Raw genomic sequence first — 16,756 nt, 5'->3', positions numbered from 1 at the left:
TAGAACAGCTTATCCGGCAGCATGCAAACACATTATACCTTGAACTTTTGCTGCGTGTGCCATAAAGTTCTTGCCTAAGTGTTGAGGACAAAGGACGAATGCCCTTTCAGGAGAACACCTTTAGAGCCACAGTTTGCTTTCTGTGAGCCACCGGGAAGCGGAATCTTCCACATTTTCAACAAAACCTGCTTGGTTCAGAGTAGTTTTTCGGTTTTTAGTGGAGTCTGCAAGCTGTCGCCACCCTCTGCTTACAACTCGCATCCTCACAGCACATCACTTGTACCAAATCACACCCGTCGCAGGTTGGTTGGACGTGGGTATCACGTTCTGCCAGGCGGCGCTGGCGTTTGGTACGTGAGTTTTTTGGCGTGTTTAGCGGTTCTTACATAACCGCTGCTTCGCCGTTGAGCTTTGAGACCAGTATCAGGTCAAGCTCTGGATGAGATTTCAGCAACTGTTACGCAGTCAGATGGCGTTTTTAGTGGATCATACAGAAGGATGTAAAGCATCAAGATTGTAATTGGAATATGAGCTTTGGACTTTTTGGCTGTTGTGAATTTTGCACGCTGATTGCATAATAACAGTGCGAGATTAGGTAACAACGTGGTGTTGGCAAACAGATGATGCTGTGATTAAATGGCAGAAAGCCAAGAGCCGGAGTACAAGGATATTTCTAATAGTCCAGGGGTCGATAAACTCTCACGTGATGATGAATGTGTGGCAGTGAATGAATGACCCCAACTCTGGTGACAGATACAAGGAGGAAGCTGCAGCAGGACTTAGCGGGGAAGAGGTGCCAGAGCCATAGCGGGTGCAGCTGGACTCAGAAGAGGCGCTTTGGGAGCGAATACCAGAAAAAGAGGATTCCGCGTGACCTTTCTGCGTCACCTCCGCGCTCCTGAAGCCGGAGCTCGTTCTTCAGGAACGCGCCGCAGTTCAGCGGAGCGGGGGTCAGCGTCTTGATTCCATGGAAAGCCCACACGTAACTGCCTCCAGAGCTCTTGCAAACAGCGAGTGTGTCGGCAACAACTGCTCTATTTTTCCCCTTTTTCTCAGCAGCATTGCAGCTGCCTGATGTCTGATTGAGGCCGTATAAATTGGAACTGGGGAATAACATCCCCCGGGATACCTAAAGCATCCCAAAACTTGGCATCAGGATCTCTACTTGAATGATTTTTAATCTTTATGACTCTGGAAAGCAAAAGAAAAGGATGTATAATGTGCCGCAATGCACGCGGTGTTACAGCACTGGGAAACACGAGTGACTTCGCCCGTCTCACGGGGCTGCGGACCCTGACAGCTGGAAACGGCCCATAACAAACCTCGCTGCTGTTGATGTTCGGTGGAGGAACGGCAGCAGTTCTCGCTGGACGCAGCAGTTCTGGAGGAGTTTTCTCTGTAATGACTGAAAGGTCGTGGGCAATTTAAACATGTAGAGTGATGTATGAAGTCAGAAGACCTCCCCGATGCGTACGAGAGCGTTAAATCGGGAGGATTGGAAAAGTTTGAGATGGAAAAACTAAGTTTAGAGTCGTTGGTGGTTTATTGCTCACAGTTACTCCTAAAGCGGAGGGGAAACGTGTGTTTGATGGCAGAGATAATTCTGTCAATTAACATTCTGCTGTTACGGCAGCTTTTACGTGATTGTGAGACTGTCAGCCCTGTGATAATAGTCTCTGCTTCCCAACAATAGTAGCGTTTTACAGAACAAATCTGAATGCAGAGGGAGGGCCTTCCCAGGCTCAAGAAGAAAAACCAATTGTGAGTTTAAAGCGTGTGGGGAGGATGCTCCTGTCTTTAAAAAGTGATGGGAAATTGCCTTTATCATTGGAGACAGATGTCACTCAAAAGAGAGGAAATCTCGCCTTTGGTGAGACGTGTTGGGAAATGTCGGTTCCCTCAGGTGGTTTGTTACAGGTAGAAAACTTTCTGCTCTTTGCAGAGAAGTGGGTGCTGGAATAATCTGCGTAGAGGAGAGAAGCACGCGGTGCTCCTGGGCTGCAGGTGGGGTTGGGTTGGTTTTGTCTGCACAGTGCTGCTCCGTTTTTGGGGTTTTTAGCTGTTCTGGCCGCGGGGTCCTGCACGGCTGCCTCTGCTTTTCGGGATCCGCCCCGGCGCTGGCCGGTTGGGTTGGCACGGGCTGGCCGGTGAGCTCAGCCCTTTCTCACACCCCGCCCTACAAAGGCACCATTTGGATACCTGCAGTGGGGAATTGAGAAGCGATCGGCTCACAAGTTGCTGGTGATCGATAAAGTCGCTATTTGCAGATGCATTTGCATTTTCTGCCGCGAGGGTCTTGCGGCTGTTGGAGCTGGTGGTGGCTCAGCGCCGGTCCTGGGCGAGGGGGCTGTTCTGCAGACAGCGGTTCGGCTGTGGACGGCACCAAGGCACAACAGTGGGTTATGAACACACTTACAGGTGGTTTTGCTAATGTTGCTTGAAAGGAATATTTGTGGGTGTCTGTGGCCAGCGTGCGAGACGTAGTAGTGGGAATATTTGATTTCAAAGGCCCTAGAATGGCTTTTATTTTCTTATATATGTGTATCTTTAATAAGTGTAAAAGCAGGCGCAATCTCTGCTGAAGTGAGGAGGCACTGTGCCTGTTTCTCCGAGCCTGGCGATGATGACACACTTGCCCTCACTGAGAACACTGTTCGGTAATGAGCCCCTCGCGCTCAGATGAGCTGAGCCAGACTCGCAGCTCTTTTAAGCCCAGCTGCCTGCAAACTTCAAAGACTTTGTGCCTCTTCTTCTGTTAAACACCTGAGGCTGTGGCAGATCTGATGAGCAACCTCTAACTAGGAAAAAACCTCATCTAGACTACGCTTGTTTGATAATTAGAACTGAGATTAAAATAAGCCAGAGAGATGCCCAGATTTTGCCCAGATAAATGGTGTTGCAGCAATTTCCCGATAGCCTGAGGGCAAACACAGACTAGTTATTTGCATGAAGCGGAGCAGTTGCAGCTATTTTCCTGGAGTGCAGGATCTGCAGCTGGCATCTTGTCTGCATGAATGTATACAGGTTATAATCCACCAATTAGCTCTATGTCTGTAATTACTTAGGTCAAGATGGGCACTACTACCATTGTGGGGCCGATTCGTTTTCTGTAGCTTTTTTTGTTTTAATTTAGCTACCCCTGCCCAGGAATCCCGGGGGGTAAGAGACGTGTGGCCGCGGCTCCGAGACAGAACCCTGAGCGAGCAGACGAGTCACCTTCTGACGAGAGACAGTAAATCCAGCAAGGGGGGATTTTGTGGCTGAGCTTTAGTGCGAGGGACAAATCCGACTGTTGAGCACGTGTTGAAGTGCCTGGTGTTAGAAACAGGCTGTTGTGTAACAACATCTGCTGGGTCCGCGTGTCACTGACCCCCCAAAGGCCTGAACTGGGGAAAGCAGCATGATTAAAACCAAAAGGAGAGTAACTCTGACACTTCTGAAATATGAATTTAATATTAGATGTTGAATATGAGATGAACGTGTTGAGGTGTAGCCGAGTCTCTGCAGCACTGTCGCTGAGATCCAGTCTGTTGCTCTTGCATTGCGGAGCAGCTCGTTTGAGACACACACGTCCTGGCTTTCCCCCTTTGCACAGCCAGCCTTACGCTACGCGGTGGCTTTTTGCCTCTCTCTTTTTACCGTCATCCCTCATTTTTGGGACAATAGTTTTTAAGTCTCTTTGGGCAAATAGTTGTATTTTGTGCGTGTGTTACACTTGTTCTCCTTGCAGTATCTTACCGTAAGACCTAACTAACAGCAATATAAGATTACTAGGTTAGAACTCTCTTAAAATAGAAGCTGTTTTTACTTCATATAAGAGCAAGTGTGTGCTTCAAATTCACTTAAAAACTTGTTTATTCTCCGGTGTCAAATAATGACCATGGCACTTTACCTTCAAAAGGCCATCGTGCTATAAGGGCAGGAGCCCGTGGGACAGGTGATGTATTTGAAAAGCAAAGGAGATGCTTCTGCTTTTCTGCTGACCTTTCCAGATGATACAGAACAGACATATTAAAAAGTATTATTGGATTCACCTCGGCGTTGTGTGGTGGGAGGGACCCGCGGTTCAGCGCAGCGAGCTCCGCGCTCTGCCGGCTGCAGTTCTTGAAGGGTATGGGCTGCTGATCTGCTCTCACCAAATTAAACGTGTGGTGTCCTGAGACTCGGTAAGCCACACCGAATCTTCAGCAGGCGCTTTTTCTGGCGCTCTCCGAGATTTTTTTAAATGTTTTTTAAACCTTTTAAGTTTGAGGAGGGATGTGAAAAGATACAGGATCGTACAGGATCACGCAGCCTCTTTTACGGTGGTTTGCCGATGCAAAGTGGGACTGAATGACTAGAAAATAGTATTTTAAGTATTCAACGCTATCCAGATGCAAAGAGGTTTTAAAAATTGATTGGGAAGCTAAATATAGATGTTACTGAGCTCTGAGTGTCAGCCGAGATTAGGAGAGACTTGTATATCTGTGCTTAAACAAGTTTCCTTCTCTTTTGGTTAGAAAGTTTTGTTCCTTTACTATAGAATTAGGGTACAACTGTAAGAACACGGGATTTCAACAGGATCGCTGGTAGCAGAATTTAACCTCATCCGATAAGGTAAAAACCAGTAAAGATGAAATTTCAGGTCTGACTTCTAAGCTTTTAAAAAATGAATAATACAAATGACAGGATCCCTCTGTATTTACAAAGGCTTTTAAGCCCTCACCTGGCGATGGGTTCGTTAACCCCAGGAGGAGCGGCGGGTGTTTTTGTGACGCTGACGGTTCCCTTGGTGTTTCAGGCCCGGCGGTGGTCCCTCACCAGTACTATGGAGTTACGCCCTGGGGCGTTTATCCCGCCAGCCTGTTCCAGCAGCAAGCGGCCGCCGCCGCCGCCGCCACCAACTCTGCCAGCCAGCAGAGCACGCAGCAGGGCCAGCAGGGCCAGCAGCAGGTAAGGCCCGGGCCCCGCGCAGCCGGGCGCGCCAGTCCCAGGCTTGTTTTCTGTTGACAATTGTTGTGCGTCTTTGGGTTGAATCATTGCGTGATTTTTTTTCTCTTCTATACTTGGAATTTAACGAGGTTAATTTTCCTAACTTCACTTAGGTAGAATAAGCATTTTAAAGGTCTGGTGTTTAATCATAGCTGTACATCTGATGCAGAAAACACAAATGTGAATCAAGCGGCTACTGGAGCAGAAGGAGGAAACTCGGGCAATAAAAGCAGGGATGTTTCACACCACAGTTCTGGAGAACACTTTGCTCCTGACCCAGTTAATGATCAAGCCTCCCCAGCCGGCAGGTCCCGGAGGTCCCGCACGTACCCGTGCGCACGGTTAGAACGGCGGTAGGAGCGTCTCAAAGCCATTTCTGCTTTGGCATTCAGAGCAGGAGCCTCGCCCGTACGGAAGGTGTGTGCTCAGAGAGCTGCTGCCAAGGCTCGGGCTGTTAAAGTAAAACCAGCAATCAGCAGTAGGCTTTTAAATATTTTTTATTACTTTTATAGCCATGAAGCGAGCATGAGTCGGGTTCATGGTATTGTTTTTAATGCAAACCTTCCATCCGTAAGAGGATATGGTATATATTTTTTGGATGGAATTTTTCTAAGAAGTGCTGAGACAAATATTTTGGAACCCTACAGCGATGATTATGGACAGTTGATTTGTGATGCTTACAGCATCTTAACAGCATATCTATAAAAAACGCCAGCGTTTGCCTTCCTGCAGCCTGCCGCCCGTCGCATGGATCCTGCCCGGTGCCCTGGCACGGTGTGTGCGCACAGAGTTCACGTTTGGGCTGTAACAGCGACAGCAAACACCAACATGTCACTTAAATTCAGCATCATCTTGCAGTCTCCCAGTGCACAAAGTCATTTTTTCCTTTGAATAACTTTATGGGGTGGCACAGAATGTTACTTGTAGCACATGGAGAGCCGAAGGACGGCTGTTTTAATACGCTGACCTTGTTGTGGGTGCAGGTTGTTCCATCACCACTTGGAGTAAAAGGCCTTTGCAAAGCAAGCCTGGCACAGGTCATTACAGAAAGGTCAGTTTGCCGTTGTCCCAAACCACAAGAGCCGCGTGTAAAAGACGGTGTGTGGTCTCTGGTCATTGTTTCCGATGAGTAAGTGTCATGTCACTGGGTCGCTGTTTTCTACGGGGGCTGGCAGCTTGGAAAAACCCGTGTCACCTCGTGTCATCAGCCCCCAGCTCCTCAATGGGGCTTTTTAAGGTTTCTGCTCAGTGCTGTCGTGGCACGGACCAACTGTTCTCTGGGCTGGGCCAGATGGCTGTGAAACCAAGGGCTGATTATGGCGGGTATATCAAGAAATGAAAGAGGTCAGATGATGGAGCATTTCCAGATTCTGCTCAGTAAGCCAGAGAGGGGGTGTGTTATTTAAGTGGAGTCTTCTGCATTTACCCATGTGAAGGTTTGCGATGGCCAAGGCAGCTCTGTCCAGGGTAAAGGGAACGAGTTGTCTCACTCTAGGTGTGACAAAGCTGTCGTTGCATGTGAGAACTTCCACTAGATTGCTGCTGTGTGTGGTGAGTGCGGCTTGCTCCTGCGTCCCCGAGTCACCGGAGCGCTGCCATGGTCCTCTCTGTTCCACAGGTTCTGCGCGGAGGAGCCAGCCAGCGTCCTCTGACCCCCAACCAGAACCAGCAGGGCCAGCAGACCGATCCGCTGGTGGCCGCCGCCGCCGTCAACTCTGCGCTCGCCTTCGGCCAGGGGCTGGCGGCCGGGATGCCGGGTAGGGCTGCAGCTTCCCCTTCCCAGGACAGCTCAGGCAGTGGCATCTTGTCTCTGTGCTGGGACCTTCGCCTGGCGTGCAGCACGGCTTTGTTTTTATTGGTTTTCAGTTTTAACCTGTGGGCTTAGATGGCATTTTCAAGAGGCTGTTAGATGTGACCTTAACTACCAGTGCGGCATTTAACTTAAATCAGGGTTTAGGTCCCGTTGCCACAGATGGAAACAAATGTTATCAGCCGTATTGCTGTACGAGTGCATTAGTTGCTTGTGTATCCAAAAAAATTGATGGCTCCTATAGGAAATTGCTTTCAGATTTCTCTGTGGATCATGCTAGCTTATGTGATCTTTGTGGTAAAACCTCAGAGCTATCTTAGTCCCGTTCATTAGCCTTGTCTTTCCATCCCTGACAGGTGTTTGACTTTAACAGGATAAGGACTCGCTCTTCATAATTTCTTCCAGGCCAATACTAGTGGCTTAAAAACGAGAATTAATAAAAGGAAGCTGGGTTTACTGTAATTTAGGGATTTCAAGAGAACAGCTACTGCCTGAATTTTAACTCTGATCCGTGAGGCTGTGTGGTACAAATGCTTTTGGCATCCAGTTATGCAGAATATTGTTTTAGTGGCAAAGGGCAAACTTAAGGATTTTTTTGAATAATGTACAAGTATGTCCTGCTGGTCAAATGTAAGAAAAGAGGATTATTTTGACCTCAGGTCTCCGTGCTGAAAGTGTCACATGGTTGGTACGTGGCATTTTTTGTGGCATAAGAATGTGAGAAAATAAGTCTTTTGTACCTGGAAGTCTTACCAGTGTGAAGTTGTAGACTGTTCATACAGAAGCAAAGCTGCTGTTGCTTTTTCCATTCAGATTTTCCTTTGACAGTCTCATTGTCCTGTGCTCGCCCAAAGACGACTGATCCGCCGCCTGTCGCGTTGTTCATCGCTTTACCCCGCGTCTGTGCTTTGCCTCCCCAGGTTACCCCGTGCTGGCCCCTGCCGCTTACTACGACCAAACGGGTGCTCTGGTGGTGAACGCGGGGGCCCGGAACGGGCTGGGCGCCCCCGTCCGCCTGGTGGCCCCCGCCCCCGTCATCATCAGCTCCTCGGCCGCGCAGGCAGGTGAGTCCCGTCCCGTCCCGGCGGGGAGATCGTGACAGCCTGCCCTGTCCGTGGAGCGTGACCCCGAGCCCGCGGGGCGCGCCAGCCGTGATGACACACTTGCCCTCACTGAGACCCGTCGCGGGGTTTGCTGAGAACACCTCTGTGCTCACAGTGTGCTGAGCCTCCCAAACAGCCTCCCAGAGGCAGCGGCGCACCAGCTCTGCTATTTTGTGGAGTTTCGTATGACAGTTATTTGAATTTTGTCTGCTAGCATCTAGTTTCCCACATAATGAAAGGCTTTAGCCTGAGTAGAGCTCTCAGATGATCACCTGGCTTGTGTAAAATGGTACGTGACTGGTCTTTGCCCTGGGTTGTTTTGGGGTTTATTAGGGTTCTTGGGGAGTTCAGGGCTCTAGGAGAAACTTTCCAGCCCGAATCTCTGTGTGTAAGCAGTCCTTGCAGTGTTAGTAACAGGTTATGAAATGGGCCTTTTAATTGTTTCCTTGTAGCTCTTGTTTATTTTGCTTTTTCTGTTACTTTGGAATTGGCTGAAAGACAAAAGTTCTTGGTTTTGATGTTCTTAGCACCGCAGGATCGCGTTTCACGCACCGAAGGACAGTTTTACTCGTTTCAAAATTTAAGTCTCTTAAATGGATATTGCTACGTGTGGGGCTGTATTGACTTGAATCTCAGATCCCGGGAGAAAGGGAACATTGTTGTGTGTTTGGTGTGTGTAGCTATACGAACCAGTGATGACCAGGCATTGCTGATATTCAGCAGCTCTGGAGAGCTCAGATACAAAGCGAAGAGAATTTGTGAAAGGGGCGTTTTCATCCTGAAAGAAAAAGAATCCATAGTAAATAAAAGGAACTGAAGTTTTAACTTCTGAAGCTGCTACGAAAATGAATTTTTCTGTGTGTGCTTCCAATTACTTTCTCTCCAGCGGTTGCAGCGGCTGCGGCTTCAGCCAACGGCGCAGCGGGCGGCCTGGCAGGAACGACAAACGGACCATTTCGGCCTCTGGGAACTCAGCAGCCGCAGCCCCAGCCGCAGCAGCAGCCCACCAACAACCTGGCATCCAGCTCCTTCTACGGCAACTCGCTCAGCAGCAATTCCCAGAGCAGCTCCCTCTTCTCCCAGGGCTCTGCCCAGCCTGCCAACACCTCCCTGGGCTTCGGGAGCAGCAGCTCTCTGGGTGCCACGCTGGGCTCTGCGCTGGGCGGCTTTGGGACCGCAGGTAAGAACGGTGGCTCCTTTGTGGGGGAAGAAAGAGAGAAGCGGGTGGCTCCAAATACAGGTGGTGCCTGGTGAACCGCTGGTGCACGGAGCTGCTGCGCTCAGGTCAAGTGGAAGTTTTCCTTTGGGGACTGCTTTGGCTTTCAAAAGCTGCAGCACTTTCTGGTGGAACTTAGTAGATGTTATATTAGAAGTACCAAAGTAATTAATTTGTTTTGTTGTACATGTTATTGTTCTTAAAATCATAGGATCATGTTGGTTGGAAAAGACCCTCAGGATCATCGAGTCCAACCATAACCCACCCCTGTCCCTGCCCCATGTCCTGAGAACCTCATGTCCATCTGTCCAGCCCTCCAGGGCTGGTGACTCCAGCACTGCCCTGGGCAGCCTGTTCAATGCCCCACAGCCCTTTGGGGAAGAAATTGTTCCTAAATCCAACCTCAACCTCCCCTGGGCAACTTGAGGCCGTTTCCTCTGCTCCTGGCGCTTGTTCCTGGGGAGCAGAGCCCGACCCCCCTGGCTCCAAGCTCCTTTCAGGCAGTTCAGAGATCAGAAGGTCTCCCCTCAGCTCCTGTTCTCCAGCTGAACCCCCAGGTCCCTCAGTCTCCATCACACTTGTGCTCCAGCCCCTCACCAGCTGCGTTGCCACAGATGAAGTTTTCAAGCAGCTCTGAGTTTCTTTGCCTTTCCCTGCGTGTGCTTGGTGGTACTGGACTAGCAGGAACGGGCTCCGGGCTGGTGTCCACCTGTGTGCCAAGTCTTACCTCAGAAAAATACCCAAGTAACTTCTTGTGATTTTCAGAAAGCTGATCTGAGGTGGTTTTTGTGCTTTACTCTGGGAATTGTTTCTATCTCACACCAAGAAAGTCACTCACTGGTTGCAATTAGGCAGCTGGAGACAAAGATACTTTTTTGTTGTTTTTTCAGAAAAAAGCAAACCCGAAGGTGTCTGTGGGTTTGTTTTTTTGAAGTAGAACAATTGTTTTAATTACTGCTTAGTCTCAGAGGTAGTAATTATGTCCTGAACTTCGCTGCTTTCATCAGTGTGCAGGGCAAGTTAAAACGTGCCGTTTGAACCTGCTCCGTCATAGGAGACCAAAGGACGTTCTGTTACTGCATCAAACCAGTTTTAAATAAAAGTTATTCTAAATAGTTTTCTTAAACCCAGCCTGAGAATTGGAACCCTCGTGGGCTCAGGTAAACACAGCATCTACCTCTTTCACTTCACTGTATTTAACTAATTGAATTCAATTAGCAGTTTGCTCAATGCCAAGATGCACAAACTTGTTTTCCCTCAATCAATGAATAAAAACGTGAGGCCGTTGCTTCTAGACCTTGTGTGCAGTCATGACAAACGATCAGTTCATTACAGTTAACAATTTCACTATTTATTAAACAAGATTTTAATGCAAAATTGATTTTTTTCTCGAGTTGGCAGTGCATTTAGAGAGTTTGTGTTAGACTGTCAAGAGAACTCTTCAAAAGACGCTGGGGGTGTGTTAAATCGAATTCTGATTTCCATCCCAATAAAGCTTGGTGCAAACAGGAGCTGTTTTCTGATATAATGAAAGGTGAGCACAAGGATTTCAAGTTAATGTACACGAAGCTGTACATGCTCTTAAGTAAACAGGAGCAGATCAAATCTCGTGTTGGGTTTGTTTTAGCTCTGATGGCCAAAGAATAAATACGAGGCAGTGCTTGTAGGGTGATCTCATATCTTCTGTTAATCTAAGTGATCTAATATCTTCTGTTAAACCAAGTGATAGGCTTAGGGGGAAAGAGCTGTGGAGTGCACAGACCTTCGGAAGGTTCGGCAGCAAAGCGCCAAGCGTTTGTTTCCCAAAGCCTAAATGTTCACTGGCGTTTCGTTCTGTTGCTTCCTTTAGGTAGATTCGTATCTTCTTGATCTTTCTGGATTTCTAGATTTTTGGAGCTGTATTTCTGGATGTGTTCTATTGGTATAAAAGCTACAAAACTGTAAATGCAAAGCTAATTTTTTCAATCAGGGATTTCTGCTTGATCATTGACTACGTGGTTTTAATGAATGCATTTCACTTGGGCACATGCAGCACCCTTAGGAAAACCCCGGCCTGGAGCAGGGAGGTGCAAATGAGGGGCCGTTGTACTGACTCTTGGCCCGGGCGGTCTATTGACATCACCTAATTCTCTTTTCCTCTTTCCAGTTGCGAACTCCAACACGGGCAGCGGCTCCCGCCGGGACTCCCTGACCGGGAGCAGCGACCTGTACAAGAGAACGTCCAGCAGTTTGACACCCATCGGACACAGTTTTTATAACGGCCTTGGCTTCTCCTCCTCTCCCGGCCCCGTGGGGATGCCCCTGCCCAGCCAAGGACCCGGCCACTCCCAGACTCCACCGCCTTCCTTGTCTTCACATGGATCATCTTCAAGTTTAAACCTGGGTAAGAGCCTGAGCCGCTGTCCCTTGGTACGGAGACATGACCACCACGGGTGAGACACCCGCTCTCCCTGGGGTTTTCTTTTTGGCTCGTCCTTTTCTTCTCTGACGTCAGTAATTCAGGTTAATGTCCATCTGCAGTGTCCCAGTGAGCACGGAGAAGATGAGTTTCCATTTCAGAATAGGCTCAGTTGTTACGGTGTGAGTCTGAGTGACACGTCCGCCTCAGGGCCCCCAGGACAGAGTCTGCGCTTTGTCCTTCCCAGATCTAGGTTTTCCTGACGTATCTCAGACACGCTTCCAGGAGTCCTGTCTCTTCTTTAGGGTTTTTGCCCCTTTATTCTACCCTAGTATCCCTAAACGCTGATGGCAGAGAAGTGCAGTTCACTCAGCTCTTTTTTATTTTATTTCACTTAATGTTTTTATTGCAGCCGCTCACGCGCAGCTGCCAGGACAGGGTCTGTTCTCTTTGCAGACAGCTCTACCGACGATCGCCCTCAAGCTCTGCCCTTCTTAGCAGAGACTTCTGGAAGCTTTTGTGTTCTTCAGGCGGTTTGTCCTCGCTGCCTCACGTTGGCTTCTCAGGTTCCCGTGCTATTAGAGCTTTTTTCCTGGGAGCACTTTGTCCCACCCGGGAAAAACCACATTGGCTCAAGGAATCTTTGCGGCGTGTGACCAGCAGAGGGAACCCGAGCCCTGCGAGAGGGGGGAGAGTTCTCTGCTAGAGCTCTCAGCACATTGCCAACAATTATAGGCAAGGAAACTGTTTAAAGGTTTAATTTGGTTCCTGTCAAGTCTCGCAGTTTGCAAACTGTGTGGTGAAGTGTTACCTGTTCCCCATACCCGTTACTGTCTTAGTGTGGATGGAAATCTGTAGGGCATTTGTGAAAGCAAAGGATTTTTAAAAGTATTTATTGTTTCTAATTTATTGTTACGTGTATTTAATAGTGATTTGTTTTTTCTATCAAAAATTTTTGTACTCCTTGCTGCCTTTTTCTTATCCCTCTCAATTCTGTGCCCAGCCTCAGTGTGCATCTTCTCTATCAGTCCCTTGCACAGCAGCAAGCTGCAAAAAACCGTGGGGACGGAGGTGTAACTAGAAACAGCAAGTTAGCGAGTGGTGGGATTGATAACAGACAGTTTGGACACAGAGCGAAGAACAGAAGCTGTTACAGTCTGCTCTTTGCTGAATCTGTAGCTGATCCTACCAACACCACAGAGCTACGCTCGAGCACGGCCCCATCGCAGTTATTTTGGGGGCAGCTCACTGGGCTTAGCTGAGATACATACTTCCTGGTTGAACCGTGTCAGAAACCCGTCACGGCGGAAAAGGAGTAATTAGAAGTAAACCGAATCCCTCGGCCGCATTATTTCATGGTGTGTGAAATCCCGGTGGTTTTATCCTTTGCAGGAGGGCTCACGAACGGGAGCGGCCGCTACATTTCAGCCGCTCCGGGTGCTGAAGCCAAGTACCGCAGCGCGAGCAGCGCGTCCAGCCTGTTCAGCCCCAGCAGCACGCTCTTCCCCTCCTCCCGCCTGCGCTACGGCATGTCCGACGTGATGCCCTCCGGCCGGAGCAGGCTGCTCGAGGACTTCCGCAACAACCGCTACCCCAATTTACAGCTGAGAGAGATCGCTGGGCACATCATGGAGTTCTCGCAGGATCAGCATGGGTCCAGGTGGGATTCGAAAGCCTGTGCTGGGGGGAGCCTTGGGAACGGCTGCTCTTTGAGTGATTTGCGTCACATCCTCAAGCAAAGAGGCAGAACAGGGAAAAGGTGTGAAAAGCCAAGTACTGTAATACTCTGACCCTTCTTTGTATTGGGTACCAATGGCGATAGCAGGAGTTCCTCCTCTAAAATTGAGCTCGCTTCGTAATTTGCGTCCTAGTCCCACTGGCATAGTTAAACTCATTTTAAAGAGCTGTCTGGACACGAGACCTTGATGTATTTACTCTTCTAAGATCTGCTTTGCTTGGAATGAGGAGATTTTTGGGGTATCAACAATGACGTGTGGCCACGGGCCTCCTGGCCACAGCCACCCTGAGGCTTCAGATTGCTGAATAGGTTTAATATTTTGTTTTGCGAGAGCTTAGTGTATGAGGCTTTTGAAAGGAATTTGTATTAACAGATGTGTTGATTTTTTTTTTCAGGTTTATTCAGCTGAAACTGGAGCGCGCTACCCCAGCAGAACGTCAGCTTGTGTTCAACGAGATCCTCCAGGCAGCGTATCAGTTGATGGTCGATGTATTTGGAAATTACGTCATCCAGAAGTTCTTTGAAGTAAGTCTGCAGCCCCCTGCAAGTCTTGCTTAGCTGCCTGCTGTCCTGAAATACCGGACAAGCTCGTAGAAACTCTTATTTGGCTAAAACCGTGGATACCTGCGAACACTGATGTCATCTCCTCCCCATGGGCTGTTCCCTCCTTCCTGTTGGGGTGACTGAGGTGCGAGACTCGTAAAGATTGACCTGAAAAGTAACACTTTGCTTGGAGATGCAAAAGGTGTGGGAATAAATAGCAACATACCCAGGAGATGTAGGTCCAACAGGACTTTTCAGGGATGCTGTGCTGAGCTGTCAGCACCCACAGATTTAGGAACACAGGAAACTTTTCCACTGAAGAGCATCTGCTGGAAGGAAGTGTTGGGTTTCATACCCGGAGGTTGAGCAGATGCCCATCTCTCCTTCTTGAATCTGGTCTGTTCTTTCTCCACCAAGTCTTAGTGGTTCATTTATCCCAGTAATTTTACAGCAGCCCCATCCAGGGGCAGTGAATGGGCACTTGTCACCTTGGTGGCTCCAGCACCTTTGGCGTTCCTCATGCGTCTGGCAGACGTGCACCAGCCGCCTGGCCTGTGCCTGCTCACATCCTGCGGTGTTCCTTGTTTAAGGAGGGCTGCTGTGCCGCTTGGCCACGGGAGGGTTTTGCGCTTGTACTGACGGGTTTTCGTCTCCCCAGTTTGGCAGCCTGGAACAGAAGTTGGCCCTGGCAGAGCGGATCCGTGGGCACGTTCTGTCCCTGGCTCTGCAGATGTACGGCTGTAGAGTGATCCAGAAGGCCCTCGAGTTCATTCCTCCAGACCAGCAGGTAATTGTAAGTCTCAATTTTAACTTTCTTCTCGATGTTTAACGTTTCTTGCCGTTTGGTGACCAGAACCCCGACCTTCTGTTCCTCTTGTGGCTGGTGTTTTTTTGGTTTGGTTTATAGCATGTTTGTTATGTTTCATGTGCATGATAAGTATGTGACGCTGTTCTTGGGTCTCGTTGTCATCTCCTTGTTCCACTCCACTGGTACTGGTGTTGATTGTCTGTTAATTCCCTGAAACCAAATTATGTATGTAGGGGAAACTGAGGGATGATAATGAATTAGAAGTTATTTTTAAATCCCTTGAAGAAAGCAGTGCCAGGGTTTTGTCTTTAATATTCGTTGAGGTATCGCTGCTTTGATATGTGGGTCAATATTCCACTTTCGTGCCGAGTGAGATGTACGAGTCCCGGTTCCCGTTGAGCTGGGCCTGGCGCCGCAGAGCTGTGGATGATCGCCAGAGTGCTGCCCGGAGCTCATTAATGAAGCGGTTCCTCTGGGCTTTCAGCAATGAACTCAGATGAAAAATGTGCTAGGCGAGCTAGCTAATAAAGGTGTTGGGAAAGGTAATGCAAGAATCTCAATGTAGGTTATTAAATTAAACTGCAAGAGGCTTTAGGAGCACGCTTTCCCTTTAGGTCAGGCCTAGGCTAAGCTGGTGCCTTAGCGTGTCAGCAGGTGATGGGCTGCAGCCCAAACTCTGGCACTGCTGCTCTGAGGATTTACTAATGCTCTGTCTCCAGAAAGTTATTTTGAGTACTTTGTGCTCCTGAAATGCCTGATTTTGTATCAGTGGCAAAACTGAACTCAGCCAGTTTGTAATATGGTTATATTCACAAAAAATAACATTCTGTTTCCTGATTGTAAAGCTTTTAGCCTACACATATGGTGCATTAGTCTTATTTAAACTTTATCTGCTGGTATTCCTTAGTTTCTGTGCAGTTTTACCTTGCCTGTGTAAAATACCAGCAAGGTCTTAGCCCAGTGCAGACCCCGTTTTAGTGACACGTGAAGCCGAAGAGTTTGTGAACTTTGGGCGTTTTAGATTTCGTTGAGGGGGCGGAGGAGGAAATGGGGGATGCGCAGTAAGCTGTGGATCAGTAACATTTCTTAAATTGAGGTACTTAACTTGGAAGAGGAAACTCACCTTCAATGAAAGCAGTGCTTCACCTTTATTTTGTAATAGTATTTTTCTTTCTCAGCGCTGGGCCACTGAAAAACTTGCAGTTGGAAATACACTGGTGCATCCTTCATACCTCCCCTCTTCTTGACTATGAGTAGCAGTGAAAACTTTGCATTTACCAGCTGCGAATCCTGGTGGTGCTTTCTGTTTGTTTCTCTCCTCCCAATAGAATGAGATGGTACGGGAGCTGGACGGCCACGTCCTCAAGTGCGTGAAAGACCAGAACGGGAACCACGTGGTGCAGAAGTGCATCGAGTGTGTGCAGCCTCAGTCCCTGCAGTTCATCATCGACGCCTTTAAGGGGCAGGTGAGTCCTCCCCCAAGACACTGACTCCTTTGTGTTCTTATACATTGCTTTGAATAGCATGAGAATGGCTATAACTTGTTCAACTATTTTGCATTTTAGCAAGCATCAGTTGAAGGGTTTACACAGCAACGTCAGGGAGACAGGAGCTCTTTGGTTGTGTCTCTTATCATTTTTGTGCGGGTATTTCACAGTGAAGCATCCTTGCAAAAACCTGTGTCCCTAGAACATGAAGTATTTTTTGACTGATGGAGGGGAAAACAAGTCTCTTATTAATTCATCTTCGTAGTAACAGTGGTGAGCAGAATTTTGGGATGGGTGCAGTAAACTTTATGATCCACGCTATGAGCACAGCTTAGAGAGCTGCTGCTTCCCGAGGGCCCCGGACTGGGGGAAAAACATGAGTTTCATCTGGAGAAGGGCAGTTACTTGTATCCTCTCCTGAATTGATGTCCTGGATATTCACTGGGTAACTGCCTTTATTCTGCCTGTAGTCAGCTCGTCTTCCATTACAGAAATCACTGGTTTGGGCGTTTTCAACTTAATTGGCTTTGGAGGGAGACTTTGAAGTGTTGAGGGTTTAGCCACAGGGGTGCGAGGACAGCCTGGGGTTATTTCAGCAAGAACCAGGCTTTACTGGTTCGGCTGCTCCTGGACCAGCTGTCAAAGTGGGGACTTGCTTGGCTGTGTCGAAACAAGCAGGATT

At 48.5% G+C, this 16,756-nt stretch overlaps 1 protein-coding gene and 1 non-coding gene across 12 annotated transcripts in view; both read left to right on the top strand.

The window, feature by feature from the left end:
* The window catches only part of PUM1 (pumilio RNA binding family member 1), a 55,372-nt gene that overhangs the window by 30,982 nt on the left and 7,634 nt on the right, over positions 1-16,756 (top strand). For 8 of the 11 annotated variants that reach the window (XM_065041365.1, XM_065041360.1, XM_065041364.1 and 5 more), the window contains 9 exons: positions 4,781-4,932; positions 6,590-6,728; positions 7,702-7,845; positions 8,771-9,064; positions 11,247-11,483; positions 12,891-13,158; positions 13,632-13,761; positions 14,438-14,572; positions 15,916-16,053. In XM_065041365.1, coding sequence (XP_064897437.1) covers positions 4,781-4,932; positions 6,590-6,728; positions 7,702-7,845; positions 8,771-9,064; positions 11,247-11,483; positions 12,891-13,158; positions 13,632-13,761; positions 14,438-14,572; positions 15,916-16,053 — 1,637 coding nt within the window. The remainder of the gene's footprint in view (positions 1-4,780; positions 4,933-6,589; positions 6,729-7,701; positions 7,846-8,770; positions 9,065-11,246; positions 11,484-12,890; positions 13,159-13,631; positions 13,762-14,437; positions 14,573-15,915; positions 16,054-16,756) is intronic. The other 3 variants (XM_065041369.1, XM_065041366.1, XM_065041361.1) reach the window with 1 other exon arrangement.
* Positions 2,614-2,694, top strand: LOC135576451 (small nucleolar RNA SNORD103/SNORD85). Its single transcript, XR_010468198.1, has one exon. It is a non-coding gene; the product is annotated as a small nucleolar RNA SNORD103/SNORD85 (small nucleolar RNA).

This window comes from Columba livia, chromosome 26 (genome assembly GCF_036013475.1).
Source record: "Columba livia isolate bColLiv1 breed racing homer chromosome 26, bColLiv1.pat.W.v2, whole genome shotgun sequence".
In the NCBI taxonomy this organism is placed as follows: Eukaryota; Metazoa; Chordata; class Aves; order Columbiformes; family Columbidae; genus Columba; species Columba livia.
The sequence above is the reverse complement of the archived record's forward strand: the minus strand, read 5'-3'. Positions and strand labels throughout refer to the sequence as shown.